The sequence below is a fragment of the Argentina anserina genome, chromosome 6, assembly GCF_933775445.1.
Source record: "Argentina anserina chromosome 6, drPotAnse1.1, whole genome shotgun sequence".
NCBI classification, from domain to species: Eukaryota; Viridiplantae; Streptophyta; class Magnoliopsida; order Rosales; family Rosaceae; genus Argentina; species Argentina anserina.
Window position 1 is genome coordinate 24,182,338 of NC_065877.1, and position 22,268 is coordinate 24,204,605.

The window sequence follows — 22,268 nt, forward strand, 5'->3', positions numbered from 1 at the left end:
GCGAGGCTCACTTAAATACACAACCTCATTGACCTAGACATCGCATCTGATTGGATGAGCCAAGTTTAAGAAAATTCCTAAATATTATCATGGCGACTAGTGGTGAGCTTCTATGCTAGCCTTACAACTTGACCCTAAGCCTCTGGCTCAATTTAATTAATTCAACTTTGACATTTTTAGAGCTTTTGACACATCGTCATTTAATATCACTAATATAACATAAACTTTATTTATGATATTAAACCATAACGAATGTGAATTAAGGAAAATATAAAAAATCAATGAAACTGAAATAAAATAAATTATAACGGAACAATTTAATTCTCATTGACATAATCTTTAGACATTAATTTGGTATTTACTTAATTAATAAATGAATAAATCGACAGTTACATGCATAATAAATTTCTTTTGCATTGTTAATTGATTCTGGCATAATGCTCGTTACATATCCATAACTTCATAATTAATTTAAATAAAACCGTTGCGATTTAAATTTGAAAACCAACATAATATAAATATTAAATGGTGTAAATGACCAAATAAATATTACTTATGTAACGTTTATGTAAATAAGGGAATGACTTGAAATCCCATTAATTCTTATGGCATTTATTTGAATTTAATTGTCTAAATGCTTCTAGCATAAGAGTTATGTAATGATCACGTAACTAAACTCATAATGATTTTGGCATAACAGTTCGGTGATAATCACCAAATCAATCTTCATAATTTATGCATCATAATGTATGAGTTACAAATAGTGTAAATGCTACTAGCATTACATGTTTTTAAATGGCTTTAAATTGTAACATAACACATATATTTAGTTAGGAGTAAATTACATAATTAGTGCTAACAATGTAGCAGTTACATTTTCAAAGGAAATTGTATTCAAATTTCATTTAAAGAAATATTAACTTCAGGCACATTAAATATTGCATATTTGTAACATATGATATAAATGACTGTATTAACGGTACCAACTTAGCGGTTATGAGCATTACTTCCGAAATGCTTGTATGAAATTCATCCATATACTATGAATGACAAAATACTTTTACATTGCCAAATAACTAGGCATGATAGTAAGTTTAGAGGTGATCCATGCGACTTTTTAGTCTGCACTATTTAAGCAAATGTCAATTGCTAATTATGGTGGCTACCAATTATCGCAAATGTCAATTGCTAATTATGGTGGCTACTAGCCACTCGATAATTGACGATATATTTTTGTTTCATCTCAAAATAAGCATGAACAAATTTATCAAACATAAAACTGTATCAACCAAAATATATTAACATAATATAAATTTGGTGGTTTATGATGATGCATCACAACATAAAACAAACATGTATATACAATATTTGAAATGATAAATAAATATGATTTTGAAAAGTATGAGGTTCATGCTTCATGGTGATTGCTTATATGATGGTTTGAGAAAACATGAATTAAAGTACGATTTTAGAAAATTTTACTCATTGCAGAAACGGATGAATCTTCATCTTATATGTGCAGAACTAAGAAGATTGTTTGGACAAAACTTCTCAACCAATCAAATAGCTTGTTGGAAAGTTTGATATATGATCCTCTCCTTTAGATTAATCAACAATATCATAGCTTCTTGTGCTGCAAAAGAAATATTCTTAGTGTTAAAACTATTCATACTGGTAACGTGTTATGAAATGAAAGAAAATATTGGAAAAAGATAGAATTGACACATAGAATCAAGTGTATATTATTAAGTGGATAACCCTATCTTATATATAGAGATGAGATTATGGTGCAAATTACAGTAATAACCCTAGTCGACTAATTATAAGAATGCCCACTAATAGTAACTATTTACAACATATCTAAATTTTATGATGAGATTACGAATAATGACAATTCCTTTAGGTCCCGTTTGTTTAAATGGAATGTGAGAAAATGAAAAAGATTTCATTTCATTTCTAGGCTGATACAGAAATGAAATTTTTTTTATTAATTCCATAAGAGTGTTTGGTAGATATCAGAATCTAAAAATTAGAATTATTTTGGTAAGTCATTAGAATAGAATATTTAATCAAAATTTTCATTAAAACTCATTTATAAGAAAATAAAATAAAATTTAAAAGAAAATTAGTCTTTATTAATGAGAATGGAAATAGAATATCACCCATAGGTAGGTAATTTATTCCAGGCTTTAAAATGAGTTAATTTCCAGTCAAATCATTTTTTTTAATTTCCATTCCATCATTAAATGACAACCTAATAACACATAGAGATGAAAATAGAAATAAATTCTTTTTCCATAACATGATTTCTATTAACCAAACGGCCTTATAGAGTTCTCAATTCCCTTTTCTATTTTCCTTCTGGTAAAAATCTTTATTATCTACTATATACAACATTGGCAATCCTACCTAGTACCTACTAACCAACGGACTAGGTTTCTCGTGTGCACTATGGCATGGACACCAAAGTCTTCATGAAGTCATTGCACTAAAGAATTTCATGGTCGGGTCTTCTATATATAAAGGACGCCCCTAAAACCCTCCTAACATTTACTCCATCAAGACATCTATACCAAAAGGCCAGCACACTCAGACCCTTCGTGGAAGGATCTGGATCTCGTTCATGTGTTTGTCACTCGAAAAAAACGGGCGTGAGTTACTAGTCAAGATGCTCTCCTCCGAAAAGAGCCCCTCTCGTGGTGGCTGGAATGCTGCCATTTTCATCATCTGTATATCTCAACCCTTCGTAATTGCTTCCGTTTCAGTTAATAATGGCTGTTCTGGTTTCGTAAAATGATCATACTTCTTTTGGTGAATTATTAATGCAGTTGTGGAGGTTGCAGAGAGATTTGCTTACTATGGCCTGATTGGTAACCTCATCATGTACCTCACCAATGAGCTCCACCAGCCCACCGCGACGGCGGCCAAGAACGTCAACATGTGGATCGGCCTCTCCTCCCTCTTCCCCATCCTCGGCGCCATCGTCGCCGATTCCTACCTCGGCCGCTTCAAGACAATCATCTATTCAACCTGCATTTATTTCCTGGTACATTTAGAAAATAAAGAAATAAACAATACTTTCCTAGAGTTTTTTTTCCTTCTTACAACGGTTACATAAGGAATAACTGATTTACTATAACCAGTGGCTAATCACCTAACACTGATGATAATGGTTATGAGTAATGACTGCTGGCAGGGTATGGTCATGCTGTGCTTATCTGCTTCGGTGGTTCCTCGGCATCATCGCGAATACGCCTACTTCGTGGCGCTGTACGTTCTGGCGGTGGGAGAAGGCGGCCACAAGCCTTGCGTGCAGACCTTCGCCGCCGACCAGTTTGATGAGGAGACTGATGAGGACAAGCAGGCCAAGAGCTCTTTCTTCAACTGGTGGTTTTTGGCTATAGTTGTCGCTGGTACCGTTGCTACACTTGTTATCATCTATATCCAGGTACCACGTACTAATATATCATTACCATCATGATTTTTTCGCCGTCTTCTTTTTACTTTTTTTTTTAACAAATAGGGTCATTAACCCAATCAAAAGAAAGCAACGAAGAAACTAACTAGAGCTACAAAAGTTATAAATTCCCTAGTTCTAAAAAGACCAACAATATCATCCAACAGAACATCAGAAACCAATGTAAGAGGGTCATGTAATATACATATTCCTTTATCATTAGATGTATTATGCTTAGCAAGGATATCAGCTACCATATTCTTCTTTCTGTGGACATGCTTCACATTAATAAAGTCAAAAGCACACATCAAGCTTCTGCAGTTCATTATCAAGGTCTCAAGAGGATGCAAATCAATATTATCATGTTGAAGAAGATTGATAAGCACTAAAGAATCATACTCAACTTCCAGTCTTGAAATATTTAAGTTACGAGCTAGGTGTAGACCATGGAACAAGCCCTAAGCCTCAGCTTGCAGGACCTCCCCAGTCCAAATGTTCATCATAAACCCACCATGACAACATCCAACTTCATCCATAAACACACTTCATGCTCCAATATTTACATTATTCATCCTGGAGCCATCAACATTCAGTTTAAAATTTCCAACAGCTGATTTAATCTAATACAGCATTTTCACATGTGTGAACGCCAACATGTGGATCGGCCTCTCCTCCCTTTTTACTCTTTGATACTATTGGATTGTGTTGAAAATTTCTTTAGCAAATTAAGAAGTAAATTCTGTAATATTTTCTATTCTAGCATATATAGATGCATAGACTACGTGTGTGAGTATCCTACCATTCCTACGTCGTTTGTTGTCCAAATTTGCATCAATTACATTTTTTCCTCGCAAAAGCTGCTGAAGTGTATTCTTCTTCTAAAATTGTCCAAATTCTGCATCAATAACATTTTTTCTCTCGCAAAATACACTTCGATCAGCTTCTTCTTCTTTTCTTGTTTTTGGGATCGGCTATGTCTCCGCCGTTGGCAACTACAGCATGTGGATGTGAGTTGGAAAATCCATCTCCCTAAGCCATTAATTAAGCTCCACTAGTTTTAACAATTTTTAGGTCTTCGATCACCACAAGTAGGGAAAAATATGATTTTTCTGTTAAATGGACATGACCCATGTGATTTAGCTAGTGTATATTATCCGTCGTACTACTTTGAATTCCTGAACATGTTCTATTTATAGAAACTTCTAAGTAGTAGTTATTTGTGCTAAATCAAATTCACTGGACATTTATCTAATAGTTTCATCATGATTATTGCAGGATAATGTGAGCTGGGTGCTAAGCTATGGTGTCTTGGCAGCGGTAATAGCGGCAGGCCTCGTATTATTTCTACTAGGAATCCCAAGGTATAGGAACGAAGATAATGTGCGGGGGAGCCCCTTCACGACGGTGGCACAAGTGTTTGTGGCGGCAGCTCGGAAGTGGCACCTGAAGGCGGGTCGTCAGAACAATAATGGTGTCTACTACGGTGATAATGAGGGTGGTAGCAGTGGGGTTAAATCCGAGCACAAGACACTGGTTCGTACTAAGCAATTCAGGTACATGTCATTTCAATTTTCATTCAATACAATAAAATGTGCAATAGCAACACTATGTTCATATATCATGTGTTGTAGTAGAAATGTTGCAATTACAAAAACATGTCACATGTCTGAACAAACATGGCTTATTTCCTATACAGTAGTATAAAAAGTCACATTTGTTGAGATATGTGGCATGTTTTTGAGATTGCAACACTTCTATACGCAACACATGATATGTGGCCGTAGTGTTGCTATTACCCCATTTTGTTATAGTGATTTTGAACCTAAACACTCTTACTTTTCTTTATGTGATATCGATTAATTTTCTTGAGCAAGTTGTTACGTAAATGTATTGAAGTCCAATCGTCCGCTTGGTTAGTGGTTTTGGCATGAGAAAAATAACGTACAAGCTCAATACTAGGGTTGTAATCCAACTATCAAAGTGCATATGTGGGGATTGTACGTGGGTGATGATCGAGCAATATATAGAAGGGGCCATGCCTAACTCACTATGTGTGAAAGAAAGTGTTGCTTATTAAGAGCTAGTTTCAACTGTGTAGGAGATCCGATCCTGAGTAGCAAAGATGTAGTCATTTTCAATCGGGCAAACTGGGCGTCTTTAGATGAAGTTTGGTTTGCGGTTGGACCGTTGGAGGGACCATTGGCTAGGAAAATAAAAGGTGATGATGGATATATACACAATCAACTAAGCAAGTTGACCTTGTCGAGAAAAAGGAAAATGATATTGGAGTTGAATAAAATTAGATTGCATCTTATTCAAAGTCATAAATCAAGAGACACTGAGATCAATATTCACCGTATTCTTCCTACACTGTATAATTGATCATTTGATGTCTGCACTTATTTTTCACATGTCTCCTAGACTAACATATAGTAGTTATTCATACATACATATATATATAGACGGAAAACCGCACCTGAGAAATATATATATATATATATATATATATATAATAGTTAGTATTACTCTCACATACATTTACCAGTACAATGTGGTTCATGAATATGAATTATGTAGCACCAGGGGCGTATTTAGTCAGTAGGCTCTCTGGGCTTAAGTCCAGATGAGATTTCTTACTTATTTAATCTACATATGTGGTTTACTTCCCATGAACTATTTTGGCTGAGTTGGTTAAGTATTAAGTTATGTTGTGTGGAGTCCTGAGTTCGAATCCAGTAAAGAGGGGCATTTTATTCTTCTTTTTTTAATTTCTTCTCTGCATTTCCTTTTCCTGGTTTTGAATTCTCATAATATTTTCAATAGATATTTTTAACTTACTTTCTTATTTTCTTTCCAATGTTTTTCTCCATTTAAGAAAATTGGCTTTAGTGAGGATAAGGATTGTAAGTTAATCAATATATGATCAAAGTATCATTTGATTTTAAAGCAAAATCGACCAAAAAAAAAATTGCATTAGTAGTGTTGTTAGCCTAGACCAAACTCTAATCCTAGATCCGCCCTGTATAGCACTCTTTATGATAGTGGCTTTGTATCTGATGATGTTTTGTACCTACATACATCACTTTTAGAGATTGCATACCTAGCTATCTATGGGAATAATGGGATAATGGATATTGGTTCCACACCTTTATAGATACATATATACATCACATTTGTTAGAGGTACGTTGCATATCTAGTAATGGGATAATGGATTATTGCCTTATTGGTTCCACACTGGATATTTGGTATATATATATAGGTGTCCAATGAATGTAGGTGGGTATATATATCCGTTTCCTACCAAGCCTATTGTTATCTGGAGGTGGGAATCTAGTATCCAAAAATATAATCCACGTAAGAAAGTCTAGTGAAGTATTATAGAGAACTTAAAATGAGAACCATATTACCTTTGTTCTTTCTTTGTTTCTTCATTTAGTTTCTGTAATTTATTTTTAAGGGCATGTGTATGTTTACCGTGTAAGAATGAGTAAAAGCTTAATTAATTAATCAAGCATTCAAAAACTTCAGATTCCTGGACAAGTCAATGATAATGGACGAACATGATGCTTCAAGCAATATGAGGAACCCATGGAGGTTGTGCTCTCAAAATCAAGTGGAAGAAGTGAAGCTAGTTGTCCGTCTGATTCCCATATGGTTGAGCTGCCTAATGTTTCACGCTGTTCAAGCTCAAATCCACACCTACTTCATCAAACAAGGTTCCACGATGATCAGAACCATCGGCCCCAACTTCCGGTTCCCCCCTGCATCACTTCAATCCCTAGTGGGCATCGTGATCGTAACTACCATTCCGATCTACGACCGGATTCTTGTCCCGACAGTACGAAAGTTCACAGGACATCCTGCTGGAATAACGGTACTCCAACGAATTGGTGTTGGCCTATTCTTGTCCATAATCAACATGGTTGTGGCAGCTGTAGTGGAAGCTAAAAGGGTTGGTGTTGCAAGAAAACATAACCTCATGGATAGCCCTAAAGCAATAGTACCAATCGATGTTTGGTGGTTACTCCCTCAATACTTTATCACTGGTTTGTCGGATGGATTCACCGTCATAGGACTCCAACAGTTGTTCTATGAACAAATGCCAGAAGAGATGAGAAGCTTGGGAGCTGCAGCATACATAAGTATTCTTGGAGTTGGAAGCTTTCTTAGCAGTTTCATCATATCTTTGGTGGAAAATATTAGTAGAAACTCTGGTGACCCGTGGCTAGGTAACAATCTCAATCGCGCACACCTTGACGACTTCTACTGGGTGCTTGCGGGACTAAGTGCTCTATTCTTTGGTGTTTATCTGTGGATTGCAAAGCGATTTGTTTACAAGCAAGTTGTAGGGGAAGCATCAAGCGCCAGGGAGGTCTGATCGAAGGCAGTACGTGAAGCTTTAATATCAGATCATGGCATGGTCATCAGTAAACTTAGTATAATACAAAACCAGTGCACACTATTATCAATGGTGGTGTGTGGTGATGACTAGTACTAGTACTCGTACTCTCGCAGTAATAATAGTGAGACTTCCTCGATCATAAATAGATTAAGTACTGCACTCTCTTGTCTGCTCCGTAACAATTTTAATCAGATTATATGAAGTTTAGTTAAATGTGACCTAAAAACATGGACTTTAGTTTGCATTGTATTTAAGGGTTGGACATGGAATTTCTAGCGTGGATGCTGGCCTAAGCCTGCTGGGTGCTGCCGGTGTCAGTGGCTATGGCGTCCCTGATGACCCTGAACCTGTTTTCAGTTGACGGCGGCTTGCTAGTGTTACGCTAGGAGATGTTGTGGCTTCGAGATTAATCTAGATTTTGCAAGGGCTGCATAATTCGAGACAACATTCATTTAGGATCTTTGCCGTCAAAGATGAGTTGAAAATTCAAGAACTCTAAAAAAATATTTTTATTGGCTAATATAGTAATATATTCCTTGAAATGCTCGATAAAAATCTGAATTACAGTCATAAATGTTGTTGGCACAACAGGAGAAAATATTATACCTCCATCTTATTATCCTATGCATGAACCAAAGAAGAGTCAAAAGACATTCCTCATACTTGCCATCTAACGTAGATGAATCATCGGAAAATATAAGTTTGCGAGTGTGGTAGTAATCCTTTTGCAGCACATTGCCAACATTAGAATCAAAACTAATGTTGACGATATTCTGAGTTTTTTGTGATGCACATTTGAACCTGTTGGTCGACTCTTTTTCCATCTACTGATGCTGCCTCTGCAAATCAATGATGTTGTCATTGTTCACCACAGTGAACTGGCTTTAGCTCCCACCTACACTACTCCACAACACTTTGGAACACTCGAGCTCTTCATATTGGAAGTCAACTGGTTCTGCAGCTTCTAGCGAGCTTTAACTTTCACTTCTTTCACTCGCTTTCCCATCTGCACATTTACAATTAATGAGATGTCACTAAATGCAGCCAGTGACCTGGCCACATGACTAATAATAGCATGCAAGTAAAAGCTTTGGTATGCAACATGTTTGTTCACTGTATAGGTACTGATATTCATAGGTGCTGTTAAATAACCACAATAATACTTCACATTAACTGAAAACATGCCAGATCTGTAAATGTGAGAGCCTACAATCGTGGAATGGGACTTGAAAGCTAGAGTGGTAACTTTGCAGGAAAAAACAATCGAGAACTGGAACCTCTCATTCACCGGCAGGTTATTAAATGGTATAGCATCAGATAATTGGAAGAAACAAAAATAATTGCAGTAGTGCGTACAGCATCATTACTTATGCAACAGGAATTGAACCAAATAAAATAAAGATCTAACAAAAGAATAAATGAAATTCTACCTGAAACTCTTGGACTTTTAATGTTCAACTACGGATTGCAGATTGCAAAGCAAAACCCCCTGGCAACATACTCAGTTGCTCATAGTTCTCCTTAGGCAACGCTTCACGAACTCTGTCAACATCTTGAACATAACTCACTTCTCAATCTTCTTATGCCACCAATCAGTTGAAAAGTTTATTATAACTTACTCCACACTAAGAGTACATAAAAAGACTGTTTTAGGCTTTTAGCATGATGGCAATGTCAGGCGTTAGCATCAGCAGCAGACAAGTGCCTCTAGAGTTGGGCTAAGGATATGAGGCTCTGCATCCACATAGGTCCCAAGGCATTTTGAATGAAAGTGCCTCATTCAGTAATGTATACTTATAATGGGGCAGGTATGTGTGTTAAGTTGCTGAGTCAGCCAATGTAATTATCAATATTCCCAGCAGGCAATCAATGAGCAAATAAAATTTATTATATCATTTCATATTATAGAAAATTAGAAAGCTAGTTTATGTGGACACTACAGTTTATATTTATCAGTCATAGCCTACGATGTAACATGAAGCAGTGAAACGATCAAGCCAGAAAGCAAGCCTCATTCATATAGTGTAGTACTTGGATTGGAATTACTTGTGTAATGTCAGGCCCTCAGCTTTCTGGTTTTGATCTAATAGAAAGGTTACCAGGTTTGTCAATCAGGAGATGCCACGCCCCTGGGATTCAAGAAAGCGTCTTTCCTACACAAGAATCAGTCTTGCTCATGTTTCAGTCATATTTAGAACTTACACTAAGCCATCTAATCTAATAATGATCTCTAATTATGAATATGCTCTTTGCGAATTCATGTGAAAGAGAGAAGATTCTGATCAATAGTAAACAATTACACTGTTAGTACTGGTGCATATATCAACACTTTATGCCAGTTTATATTTCCCCACAAGTCATATTCATCACTTTATCATTTTGATAATACATTGCTATCGTTTTTTTTTTTTGAAAGGATACATTGCTATCGTAAGATACACTAGTGTTTAATATGTATGTATGAATACTAAAGACCTAAACATAATAGGTGTATATCTAAACAATGATATATGCATATATCAACAGAAGTTGCTAACTTTCAAAGATACCATAAGAATCTTTTAAGCAAGTCTTACAACCATATGAAATAGACCCAGTTGACACTGGTAAACGGAAAAGGAACTAAATCATACCATTTTTCCTTTAGGGAGTCATACGAACTTCATCGACTTTGCCAACTGCCTCAAGTATTGATGAGTAGGAGATGAGATCATATTGAAAACCATTTGAAGTCATCTCTTTCATCAGTTTTGCAGCCTCTTCAAGCAAACCAGCTCGACTGAGACAACCAAGAATAGTGTTATAAGAAACTGCATCTGGTTGAATCTTGGAATGCTTCATCTTTGAAAACATTTCTAAAGCCCTCGCTGGGCCACCTGTCCTAGCCAAGCCATTTAAAATAATGTTGTGTGAGTGGATGTCTGCAACACAGCCCCTTTCTTCCATGATTATAAGCAACGAAAGTGCTTCATCTATCATACCAGCCCTGACCATCCCTGACATGAGAGCATTATACGTATATAGGTTTGGATTGCATCCAAGTTCCTTCATCTCCTGAAACAGATCCAGAGCTTCAGCAAGACGCCCACATTTTCCAAAATGTTTAATCATCACGGCATATACTCTAGCAGTTGCACGTCCACAGTTTTCTTTCAATTCTTGAAATAACTCATTTGCAGCTTCACAACGCTTTGCTTTTCCAAGACTGTTGATCAAGCTGCCATACGCAGCTGGACAAGGGGGAAACCCCTTTTCATCCATCTCTTCAAGAAGCAACAAAGCTTTCTCAACTCTATTTGTTTTGCACAAACCATCTATCATAATTGAATAGGTAAAGGAGCTGGGGTTAACACCATTCTCTTTCATCTTCTCAAACCAGGAAGCTGCAACCGAAGCTGGAGCTTTGGAATCAAATAAAGCTTTTATTATTGTGTTGTAAGTCACCACATTTGGTGTGCAACGCAGAATACCCATCTCATTGAAAATACTAAAAGCAGTTTCTATGCGACCTTCCTTTCCCAAAATGTTTATCAAATTGTTCATGAGCACAACATCAGGCTTGCAACCCTCCTTCAGCAGGGTTTTGTACATGGCATATGCATCTTCGACCTTCCCAGCTTTCCCTAGCCCCTTAATCAATTCAGTGTATGTGAAAACAGTAGGCCGACACCCACTCTCTTTCATTTCCTGAACTAGACTTAAAGCGCTCTCAACCTTGCCAAGCTTGAAAAAGATTGCCAAAATGTTGGTATAAATCCTTGCAGTTGGATGTAAACCGTTATCCTTCATCTCATCAAACAACCTGATTGCAGAATCACCACGACCCAGTTTCACAAATGCAGATATAAGTGCACTGTATGTCACTGTGTCCGGGGAACAGTTATTCTCATGACACATCTCATTATAGAGCTCATGGACCTTTTCATGATGGCCTTCTTGCATCAGCATTAGGATCATAGAGTTGTAACTATGAGTCGTTAACATACACTTGTGGCCTTTAATTTGGTAGAAGACAGATACTGCCTTGTTCACCATCTTAGCCCTTCCCAAGATTCTTATAACCTCAGACAACTCAGCTGGATCAATAACACGCACACAACGAACCATCTCCTGAATAGTCTTCCACATTTCCCCAACCATACCGGCCTCATCCAGGCAATGGATCAGCGCCATATAAGTAATCGAATTGTGCTGAAAATTCCTCCTCTTGCCAGCCCACCTGAAGAACTTAACCTTAACAACTGCCTCAACATCAATCTTGAGAACTGCGAGAACCAACCTATGATCCACCCTCAGATGGAGAACTTCCAATGCCTTTTCGGCATCAGGTCCCCACTTGAAAATTTTCAAAATCTTTGTGAACCTGTCATCCAATGTCCTCACTGAAGGGTCCTTCCTCAGCATACCTCTACCCATTGGAGGAAAGCTGTGCGTTTTGTCTGACGCATTAGGCAACCGAAACATCTCAACTATTTCATTTTCTGCCAAGTATCACAACATAACAACAACCTTAACAACTCGAAACAGCACAATACAGCATAAATTTCACCAGTAAAACTACATGGGCATTCAATAACAACAAAGCCAAGATTGAAATAACACAAACGTCACCCGGAAATGTAAAAGAAGCATAAACCCAGTTGCAGAAATTGAAAAAGAAGATGAGGGCGGGCTTTACCTGTTTGATTAAGTCTCTGAGAGAGATGAGTGGAGGTTGATATGGATCGCGTTGAAGTAAGCGATTTGGCAATCAGCTTCGACATGTCGGTTGTTTTACTGAGTGTGTTATTCCTGAAGAGGGAGATAGGAGAAACTAGAAAGCTGGGCAGTAGTTGCAAGTTGCAACCGAGTAACTCGTGTTGGCCTGTTTGGTGGTCTCGTCTCCTATATTTTATTTGCTGGGGGTAAACGGTAAACGGTAAGTATATATTACCGTTTTATAAGTGGCTTTTTTACCCTTTTACCTCTACCAAATTCTGAAGCCTTTCCATTATTTTTTGTTTACTTGTCAGCAAACTATACAGTACACATGTTCAATAAAAACTATACATGTTCTAATAGGTAAGTACCAAGTAAAGCTCATATCAAAGACCAATACACACTTTTTTTTTTCTGATTCAGGTGAGGTGTAACAGTAACTTTCTTTAGGAAGTAATGATATTAGACTTCCCATACCCCCCTGAATTCCTCTTCTCCATGGACATCTGTTCATACACAGCAACTTTCTTTGGGGCATATCCGGGATTGAATGTCAATATTTCATACTAGTGTCAAGGCCGCGCTATGCGCCGGCTTGGTGTATTGTGTCATGTATTAAACTTTTACAATTAAATACATCTTGATATTTTCATTTTGTTATTTCTTTCTCTCAGTAATATACTAATTTATAATTAATTAAATGTTTATTGCAAGGCAGGAAGAAATTGGTATATTGTAGGTACTGGAAAGAGGTTGCAAAATAATAATTTTGATTAAATATTCCGATAGAAAGAATCATCACACAAATATTCCAAGTTTATAAGAGATGAGGCAATTTAGTTTTAATCAAAGATAATCAAAATACTTGAGAAGCCACAACTTGATAATAATGTGTCCTCAAATTTCCAGAGAGAAGTTGTACTTCTGATTTGTTTCTTTCAGTTCTGTTGTAATTTCCCGGTAAGCAGAGCCAAATATATCTCGCCCACATCTCGATCCAAGTCTAGCTTCCTTTGCAGAACATAATCTAGATGGTGACTCAGAGCAACTTCATTATGTAAATCTGAATATCCTCTTTTGTTTCTGTCAAGTCTGAAAGGTAAAGAGAAGAAGAAAGTGGGAAAAAAAAAAGAGTGCAAAATTGTTTACTGACCAGCTCCCATGATTTCTTAGTCATCTGTTTTGTGTTAAGCAACATGGCTACCTCCATCCTTGCTGTTCTTATTTCTAAAACTAAGCACAAAAAGATAGGGAACATAGTTTAACACTCTTGTCTCAGGATTTACAGCATGATATAGTATACAATGTCGTAGTAATATCACCACCAACACATATGCTACAGTATTTAAGACTAAATTCACAACTGCAGTTGGAACTGCTAGCAAAAATATATATTAATAACATGGTCACAAACACTTTTCAGACATGACCTACTTCATAAACATTTACATAATAAAGAGCTCAACCAAAATAATATCAGTTGGTATCAAATCCAATCCTACAAATGATAACTGCCTTTTGGTAGTATTACAGCTTGGATTAGTGGTCAAATCCAATCTGAAATATATCTTTTTATCACACTGACATGTAGAAACTTTTGGAGTAGTTTTGGTAGTATTACAGCTCAACATAGTTGGCCCTGCATAAGCCCATATTATTAGAAGAGGGACACAAAAAGATAATCAAGTTTACTTGATTATAAAACAAAAATCAATCCACAAAAAATAGTTGCATTTATTCTTGTTTATCTCGGCTCAAAATCTTGAGCACATTTATGGTCCATTGATTAATCTAAAAATCATCAGTTATTTTTCAGCCTTACTTGATGTTGAAAGAGCAATTAAGAGATGTGTAAATTGGAAAATGGGATAAGAAGAAGACATGCATGGAGTCTTAATTTTTACCTTGAAGATGGAAAAGAACATATGAACATTTTAAGAAGTACATCAGCATATACAACATATGACAAATAAAGATATTAAACTGGAATTTCATCATCAAGGATAAAGAAAGATCCCATTAATTAGTTTTTATCAATCTCAATCTTGATATTAACATACGATACCTTATCAAACTTATATCCTTTATCCTTTACATCCTAACCTCTCCAATTTCTATGCTTTTTTATTTTACATCCAATTAATACAGCATCCCTCAATATCATCATTAAACAGAAGAATTTGATTAATAAAAATTGAGTAACAGTTAAATGATAAAAGGATAGAAATTGGAGAGGCTAGATGTATAAGATATTAGGATAAAAAACGGGAGAGGTTAATATTAAATGGTATAAGTTGAGAAGGTAACATATATCTGTTATTATGAAGTCGGACATACACAACTTACTTAATTCTCAAATTAATATTGAGTAGCTCATCTATTTATTCCTATATCGTAACCTGGTTTTTGGGTATCATTTACTTGGCATCTTGTTTAGATTTCTTACTTTTGTGGATCAAGACTAATATGACTGCATCATTTTAAAGTCTAATTATCTAAATATGTAGCTAGAGTTCTCAAGTGGCTGCATGCATTTACTGGTCTCATAACATTTCAGAGTTTATAAATGCTGATGTGTATTAAGATTGCATTCCAGCGATCACTCTCAACAATAAAATCTACAAACCAAAAGACTGAAAGAATAAAAACTACGAATAAATAATTAGTAGAAAGTACCTATCACACTGCCATCTAAGCTGTTTCCATGAATTGTTGTCCCCCTAGCTGGAAGTGAGATTTGTTGGTGGGGAAGAACTTCGTAGCTGCAAAATTGAAAACCCAAAATAAAGTAAGCTTCGATAGAATATAAATTCTACCCCTGAGCTAAAATAACCGACTATTAGAAGTCATTAAAAGCATTTAGATTGAGAATACTAAGGTACTTATAAGTAAAAGTTTAGAAGAAGAGTCCTAGCAATAACTGAATCCTGCTAATCCTAAAAGGAACAAACTTCAAATTGAAAATGCAAGTCACATGTAAAAACAAACTCCTATCAATATCTGTCTGCTCCTCCAAAACTCACATAAAAAACATAGGGCATGCACCTCTCTCTCTCTCTCTCTCACACATATAATAACATACCTGTGCAGGCATAAGAATCTCTTGAAACTACCTCCAAAACACAATTGCAAGTATGATAGAAAAATTTAATGAAGAAAGTAACTACAATTCGACAGGAATTGAACACAACACACAATCACCCAAAAAAACAACTTAAATGGAGAACCAACCCCACATAAACCCACATGCGTACTCATCTCTTTCATTTTTTCTCATCCACTGATTTTTCAAACCCAAGTAGAACAAAGAATAATAAATAATAGAGGGACTTACACTGAAACATACTGATCTCCCTACCTCAAAAACAAATGAATCCTCAAAGGTAATCACAACAAACAACCCAACCAGCTTCGATTCCATTCAATCCAACAGAACTTATATAAATGCACAATATTAACACTGGAAATCCATCAATTTATAAAGAATAATTAGAGTATTAGACAGAAGAAAACAAACTCAATCCCGACAACCAAACAACAACAAATTAATCTCACTACCCAACAAACCCAATCAACAAATGTAAAAAACGCATAACCTAATGGCCTTAAACTGAAGCGCAATTTCTCGAAATCAAACACCCGGCTAATCACCTACTGATGATAGCCAACACACAACAAAGAAAATGATGAAAACGAAGCAGGAGCCCGACTTCGATCTGCAAATCAATTATCACTGATCCGAAAAAAGACCACAGCTCGAGTGCTCGACAAATGATGGAAGGTCGTTGGGAAAAGATTTCATAAGAAGAAAGGAAGTGAGAGAAGGGGAGAGACGTGGAGGAACAGAAAACAACACAGTTAACACGCGTCAACTGAAACCAAATCACGCCGAATGGCAAAACTGTAAATAAGCCAAAAACCTTGTGAACAGTGCCACTTTCACGACGCTTAATATTTAGTAAATATGTCGGGACTCGGGAGAAAATATTGAACTTAAAGTAGGCAAGCTCAGTTTGGAAACAAGAATACCGTTGGAAACTGGCAAAACAAAAGGCAAAGATTTATAATGATGAAACAATAAAAAGAAACTACATAAACAGGAGACGCTATTCAGCATGCTCCGAAAAATAAGTATGGGGAATTACGACCAAGGGTACAATTCTCTTGATAACCTTAAAAAAAAAATCCGGATTCTAGAGACAGACCAACGATAAACTGATGAAGCACAGTAAAGGCTTTACAGACTCGAGTATATCATCAAACACAAACACAGGCCTTCCCCCTCTTGGTCCAAATTGTGTCCGAGGCTTAAAATTAAAATGTTTCAATTCTTCGAAAATCAAATCCAGGCCACAAAATTCATACAGTCCACAAACTAGGCTTGGGGAGCTTCTGGTTTGTCTGTTTCCATTGATTCAGCTGGAGCCTCGCTGCTGGCATCAGCAGAATTTTCATTGGAGTTGGAATTGGCATGGCCTTCACCACTCTGGGGTTGATCACTTCCCTGTGGAGATGGGCTTGGTTGTGGCTCAGGTGTAGCTGGCTTAGCTGGTGCTGGTTTTGGTTTCGTCATTATTGGTCTACAGAACCTGTCCGCCAAATAGATTATCACAAAATCAATTTTGGGTTTGGAAAAGTTTGTAGTGGTAACAAGTAAATGTATAATGGGATGTAAATATTGTAGTGGTAACAAATAAAATGTATGACGGAAGTTACCTGTCAAGTGCTTCAGTCTTCCTTTTCACGTCAGCTGACAAAAGTACTGGGGTAGCATGTTTCGGGAGTGAATCCTGTTGCTGCTTCTTCCCTTGTAACCAGGCCTCAGCCTCAGCACACTCGCTGACAACCTATACTCAAAGGCTTACAATTTAGACAGAAGATATTGTATACTGGGAAAAGATGAAAGACACTTTACGAGGAAATAACGAGTCTACCTTTTGTTTATCAGCCATATCAATGTGATCAAATTTTGGATCACTTGATATTGCAGCTTCTCTGTAACTATTAACACAGTAACTAAGCTGGTCAATGACAGATCCCCTCTCAGTATGCTCCTTGTACCGCTCTTCAATAGCATCACCTTGCTGTAAACCATCAAAATGAATATAGTTTAGTAAGTAAAGAGAAGTCAAAGAAGGGAAGCAGTAGGAATAATTAGGAGCACAGAAACCTTACCTTCTTAAGCTCCTCAAGCTTGGCGACATAAACACCTTTGGTTTCGTCCTCACCATCTTCATACAACCAGTCTTCGGTCTCCTGGAGTTTGGTGATAAATGCTTCCCTCTCTGAGTCGGTGACAAATTCCTGGAACTTGTCACTCAACTGGAGGCACAGAAAAAACGTTTTAGTAAGGCATCCCACAAGGACAAAATATAACCCCCAAACAGAAAAGAATTTGAAGAACCTTGTTTCTCATGTCGTAAACATATGCCTCAACAGCATTTTTCTTGTCTTTTGTTTCTTCCATAACACGATCTTGTAAAGCCATCTCATACTCACTCTCTATTGCCTTCTGCACATCTGCTGCAACCATTCCTCCATAAACTAACTCTACCACTGGAATGTTTGTTTTCTTTACCTTCCTTTTAGGAGCATCAGCCTGCATGCAAATTGATTCATCAGCAAAGTATCCAACCAGACACATAGACCTACTATGTTCTACACATAATACTAGGTTGCTCTAAGTTAGATTGAATGCAAAATGCTAACAATACGAACACAAAATAGCTGAACATCGAGGAGAGATGCAATCAAATTTTATTTAGATTTTGACATCAACCATCCACCCTTCGTCCACAAAGATTTGATGCAAAAAATGTCACCCAGATGCCACAGTATACACAATTCATCCTAATCCAAATGACATGCCCAAGGATGCATCATTTTTATATGGAAAGAACCATATCATGTGAAATAGTAACATAGTTAACACATAGCAAAACCACATCAGGCTACTGACCTTAGCATCTGTTTCCATCTGCACAGGCTTGTCGCCAGACTCGGGAACACAATTTTCAGCACTCGGAGCATCATTACTCTTGCCATCTTGCATGTTGACATCAGCCTCCTCAGAACTTGGCGGAGGCACATCACTGGGTGCCTCATCAGTCTCCATCTTAGTTTCCTCCTTTGGTTGCTCTTTTGTGACAGGAACCTCAATTTCTTCCTCTTCCAAAAGCTACAGAAGAAGTTCAAAAAAGATAATAAGATTGCAAAAAGATAAGAAAGATCAACTAGGAATACTTGAATGCATGAATATTTAAAAACTTACAGTGGCTGAATCCACAGAAACAATCCCATGATAGTTCAAGCGAGCTTTGACCTTCACCTTTGCCCTTTCACCTTTAGTAGATTGGAAAGGACCAATCTGCACATATCATTTGAAAACAAATTCAATGCCTGACCAAGCAACGAGAAATCAGAACATACAAGTATAAGATTTGCCATGCAATTTGACCACTCACCGTATATGTACTGATCTTCGCAGGTGCCTGTAAATCACCAAGATCGGCATACTGCACATCAACTTGAAATGTGCCCGACCTGTAAAATGTAAGAGCCTTAATACTTGGAATGGGATTTCCCTTGGGAAAGACGAGAGTACTCTGATCTGCTCCTCCATTCTGGGCATCAGGGCCAGAACCTTTCCAAGACAAAGCAATCGAGAATGGGAAACTCTCATTCACCTGCAGATAAAATAAGAAACATAAGAAAAAACAAAGAGAATTGCAAGTACAGCAGCTTGCCCCTTCTGCAATACAGAAATCGAACCAACTAAACAAAAAAAAAAAGATTCTGGATACTTTACCTGAAACTCTCGGACTTTAAATGTGGGACTGAGAATTGCACACTGCAAAGCACAACCCCGCGCAACACACTCACTAGCATTCATAGTTCTCCTTGGCTCCTTTTTGAAGAACTCTGTCAATATCCTAATTATAGCAGGTACACGAGAGCCTGAACCAACAACCTCAACAGTATGGATGTTCTCTATCGAAAGATTTGCATCAGCAAGGGCCTTCTCCAAAGGTCCCTTCACACGTTCCAAAATAGGAGCACTAATCTGTTCAAATTCATCCCGCTTAATAAAACCTCTAACATCTTTCTCGTCCATTAAGCACTCAATATTCAGAGGTGCCTCCGGATTTGCACTGAGCATCTTCTTCAGCTTCTCACAAGCAGCCCGAAGTCGAAGGCAGGCCCTTGCATTCTGGAAAACATCAATCTTGTACTCTTCCTTAAATTTCGCTGCAAAGTGGTGGAACAGTACTTCATCAAAATCCCTACCACCCAAAGACTGGTCAAATGAATGAGCGAGAACTTTAAGCTGCCCCTTCTTGAATCCAGCAATGCAAACTTGCATGCTAGCATGTCCAATGTCAACAAACGCAACATTCAATTGGTCACTCTCTGGTAAATCTGTCTTGTAAATCCCATAAGCCAAGGCAGTTGCTGTAGTCTCATGAAACAACCTCAGGGGGTTCAAGCCAGAAATTCTTGCTGCATCCTCAACAGCTCTTCTCTGGAGATCAGTGAAGTACACCGGAATTCCTATACAGCAATCTACAACAGCTGCATTAAGATTCTTCTGAGCTATAATCTTCAGATCAGAGAACACCATTCCCAAAACTTGGGTGGGCGTGAATGTCTTCGCTTCTCCCAAATAGCGGGCATGGATCAACGGATATCCATCAGGCCCTTCTTGAACAGCAAAAGGCAGGGCCTTGATATCCCTCTGCAACACAGGATCCGAAAACTTCTTCCCAATCAACCTCTTGATCTGCGAAATCGTGTTCTTCGGGTTCATCATAGACGAAGCGGCACCTGCAGTCCCAATGAACCGCTGCTTCTCCCCGAAACAAACAATGGCAGGAGTCTCGCGCTTGGACTCATCATTGAGCACGACATCAATACCCCTCTGCCTTGCGACAGCCACAATGCCGCTCTCGTTGCCGAAATCAAATCCCACCACACTCATCCTTGCAAGATTCTAAATCTGAAACACAATTAACAGCTCACATTCAGCACACATCCCACATATTTCAATCCAATCGTATATCCACTCACACCACATCAACTCTTATCACAAACTCCACCAAAGATCTAACCTTTTTAAGAACAAAATTCACCTATCACCATCTATACAATGATTGAAGTAACAGCCAACTGAACTCTATAGAAGCCAGCTACTCAACCTTGTATAATTCAAAAAATCTAATTTAAATCAGAGATAATCAAACACAATACCAATCCAAACAAATTATATCATATGGCAAACCAATAGAATCAAACAGCAGCTCAATAAACAAGCGCAAAACCCTAAAGAATGTCCGAATCGCAAAACAGTACCAAACAGATCTAAAGCAAACTCAAACTCAAAATCAAAACCCTGTAAAGACCGGATCGGATGCTAAAGAGAGCTAGGGCTGCGAAGGCGAACCTGAAGCCGCAGAGACGACGAGGGCGATGGGGGAACTATTGGGGGGCTCCTCGAAGGGTTTATGAGGAGGGAGAGAAGAACGAGTTGCCAAGAGAGAAGAGAGTCCGAGACCTAAAGGGGGCGTGAGGGAATTTTCGGGTTTTATATATATTTCTAAAACGTTGTGGAATTTAGAGGGTGGCTTATATAGAGGCGGAGAGGTGAGAGAAGTCTAGTGGTCCTAGAGGTGTCTAGAGGAGTTTGCTGGGATTCTAGAAGGATCTTCTAACTTTTTTCAAGCCATTATATGGATTTTAACGATTTTTATTTTTATTTTCTTGACTTTTTTATAAAACGTAAAACGAGTTTCTATAAAGTGTTTTCTTTCTAGGGTTTTTCTTACGAAAACAATGTCTTGTTTTAATTTCGATTTACGAGGTTGTATAAATTTGATAAACGAAATTTGAATTAATGTTAGATAATTCAAATAACTTGTAAAATAATGTTTTTTTCTTTTAACTAGTTCAATTTTTAGTTATATACTATTGCAAAATTACTATTCTAGTTATTCAGTTTTCTAGCCTTGTACTGGTGTAATGAAGGAAAGTTTTGACAAAACTCTTCGGTTAAGCATTTGTGTTTTTACATAATTGTCATCAATGGCGGAACTACCTTGTAGGCTAGCTAGTTACTGCATAAAGTACAAATTTAGATAGATCTCAGTGACTCCATGCTCCCCAGGAATGATCTCAGGCTTGTCTTCTAAACAAAATAGAGCCTATTTAAGTTCATCAACTAATGATACGTTTCTAACTGCAACTAGTTTGGGTTTCAACCTCTTCACTTGTGCAATACAAATAGGACTTTCAGCACCAAGCTAAAATGGCCCCATATCTCAATTCCAAGCTCAAAACAAGTATTAATAGTGGTAGTGATGGATGATTAAACAATGAGTTACCAAGAGAATCAAGTCACGTTTTGCCACTCTAATTCAAAAACAAATTTGTAAGATGGAAGAAAGAAAATTTTCAAGTTCAACGAAATCTTATCAATCTGATAGATTACCTAATCCACAAGAAGAGTCACATTTGAGCAAGCAACAAGAGCCACAAATCGGAATTTATCCGGGTTCTCTGCAACTATGTCCAATGTATGTAGAAACATGAGAGATTGTGATTATAATCAACTGATGCAATTTCCAGAATGTGTCCAGTTTCTTACATTTTACTTTAGTCTCGCAAATGGATATTAAAAGAGAAGGTGGATGTTTGCCATACTTGGGTTCCAATA

General features: G+C 37.3%; 3 protein-coding genes across 7 annotated transcripts; 1 reads left to right on the forward strand and 2 right to left on the reverse strand.

Annotated features, from left to right (window-relative positions):
* Window positions 1–2,589: 2,589 nt before the first annotated feature.
* Window positions 2,590–8,050, forward strand: LOC126796815 (protein NRT1/ PTR FAMILY 5.4-like). The gene is made up of 5 exons (XM_050523540.1): window positions 2,590–2,729; window positions 2,829–3,046; window positions 3,197–3,448; window positions 4,733–5,010; window positions 6,988–8,050. The coding sequence occupies exons 1-5, from the start codon at window positions 2,624–2,626 to the stop codon at window positions 7,835–7,837; spliced, it is 1,704 nt and encodes a 567-aa protein (XP_050379497.1). The 5' UTR covers window positions 2,590–2,623; the 3' UTR covers window positions 7,838–8,050.
* A 155-nt stretch (window positions 8,051–8,205) lies between these two features.
* On the reverse strand, window positions 8,206–12,698 carry LOC126796814 (pentatricopeptide repeat-containing protein At3g16010). 5 transcript variants are annotated; one of them, XR_007672424.1, is made up of 4 exons: window positions 12,540–12,698; window positions 10,495–12,342; window positions 8,468–10,014; window positions 8,206–8,288 (listed from the first exon to the last, which is right to left on the reverse strand). XR_007672424.1 is itself a non-coding variant. In XM_050523538.1 (3 exons), exons 1-2 carry the CDS (start codon window positions 12,622–12,624, stop codon window positions 10,505–10,507), a joined length of 1,923 nt encoding a protein of 640 aa, XP_050379495.1. In that variant the 5' UTR covers window positions 12,625–12,698; the 3' UTR covers window positions 8,353–10,014; window positions 10,495–10,504. The 5 variants fall into 5 exon arrangements, 1 of the variants encoding a protein (XP_050379495.1); XR_007672426.1 differs by lacking the exon at window positions 8,206–8,288 and having other exon boundaries at window positions 8,353–8,867; window positions 9,908–10,014; XR_007672425.1 differs by lacking the exon at window positions 8,206–8,288 and having other exon boundaries at window positions 8,353–9,486; window positions 9,908–10,014.
* A 3,900-nt stretch (window positions 12,699–16,598) lies between these two features.
* Window positions 16,599–21,162, reverse strand: LOC126797569 (heat shock 70 kDa protein 14-like). Its single transcript, XM_050524219.1, has 10 exons — window positions 21,000–21,162; window positions 19,368–20,555; window positions 19,024–19,245; window positions 18,831–18,926; window positions 18,519–18,737; window positions 17,964–18,158; window positions 17,735–17,881; window positions 17,494–17,643; window positions 17,276–17,406; window positions 16,599–17,148 (listed from the first exon to the last, which is right to left on the reverse strand). The coding sequence occupies exons 2-10, from the start codon at window positions 20,535–20,537 to the stop codon at window positions 16,935–16,937; spliced, it is 2,544 nt and encodes an 847-aa protein (XP_050380176.1). The 5' UTR covers window positions 20,538–20,555; window positions 21,000–21,162; the 3' UTR covers window positions 16,599–16,934.
* Between the last annotated feature and the right edge of the window lie 1,106 nt (window positions 21,163–22,268).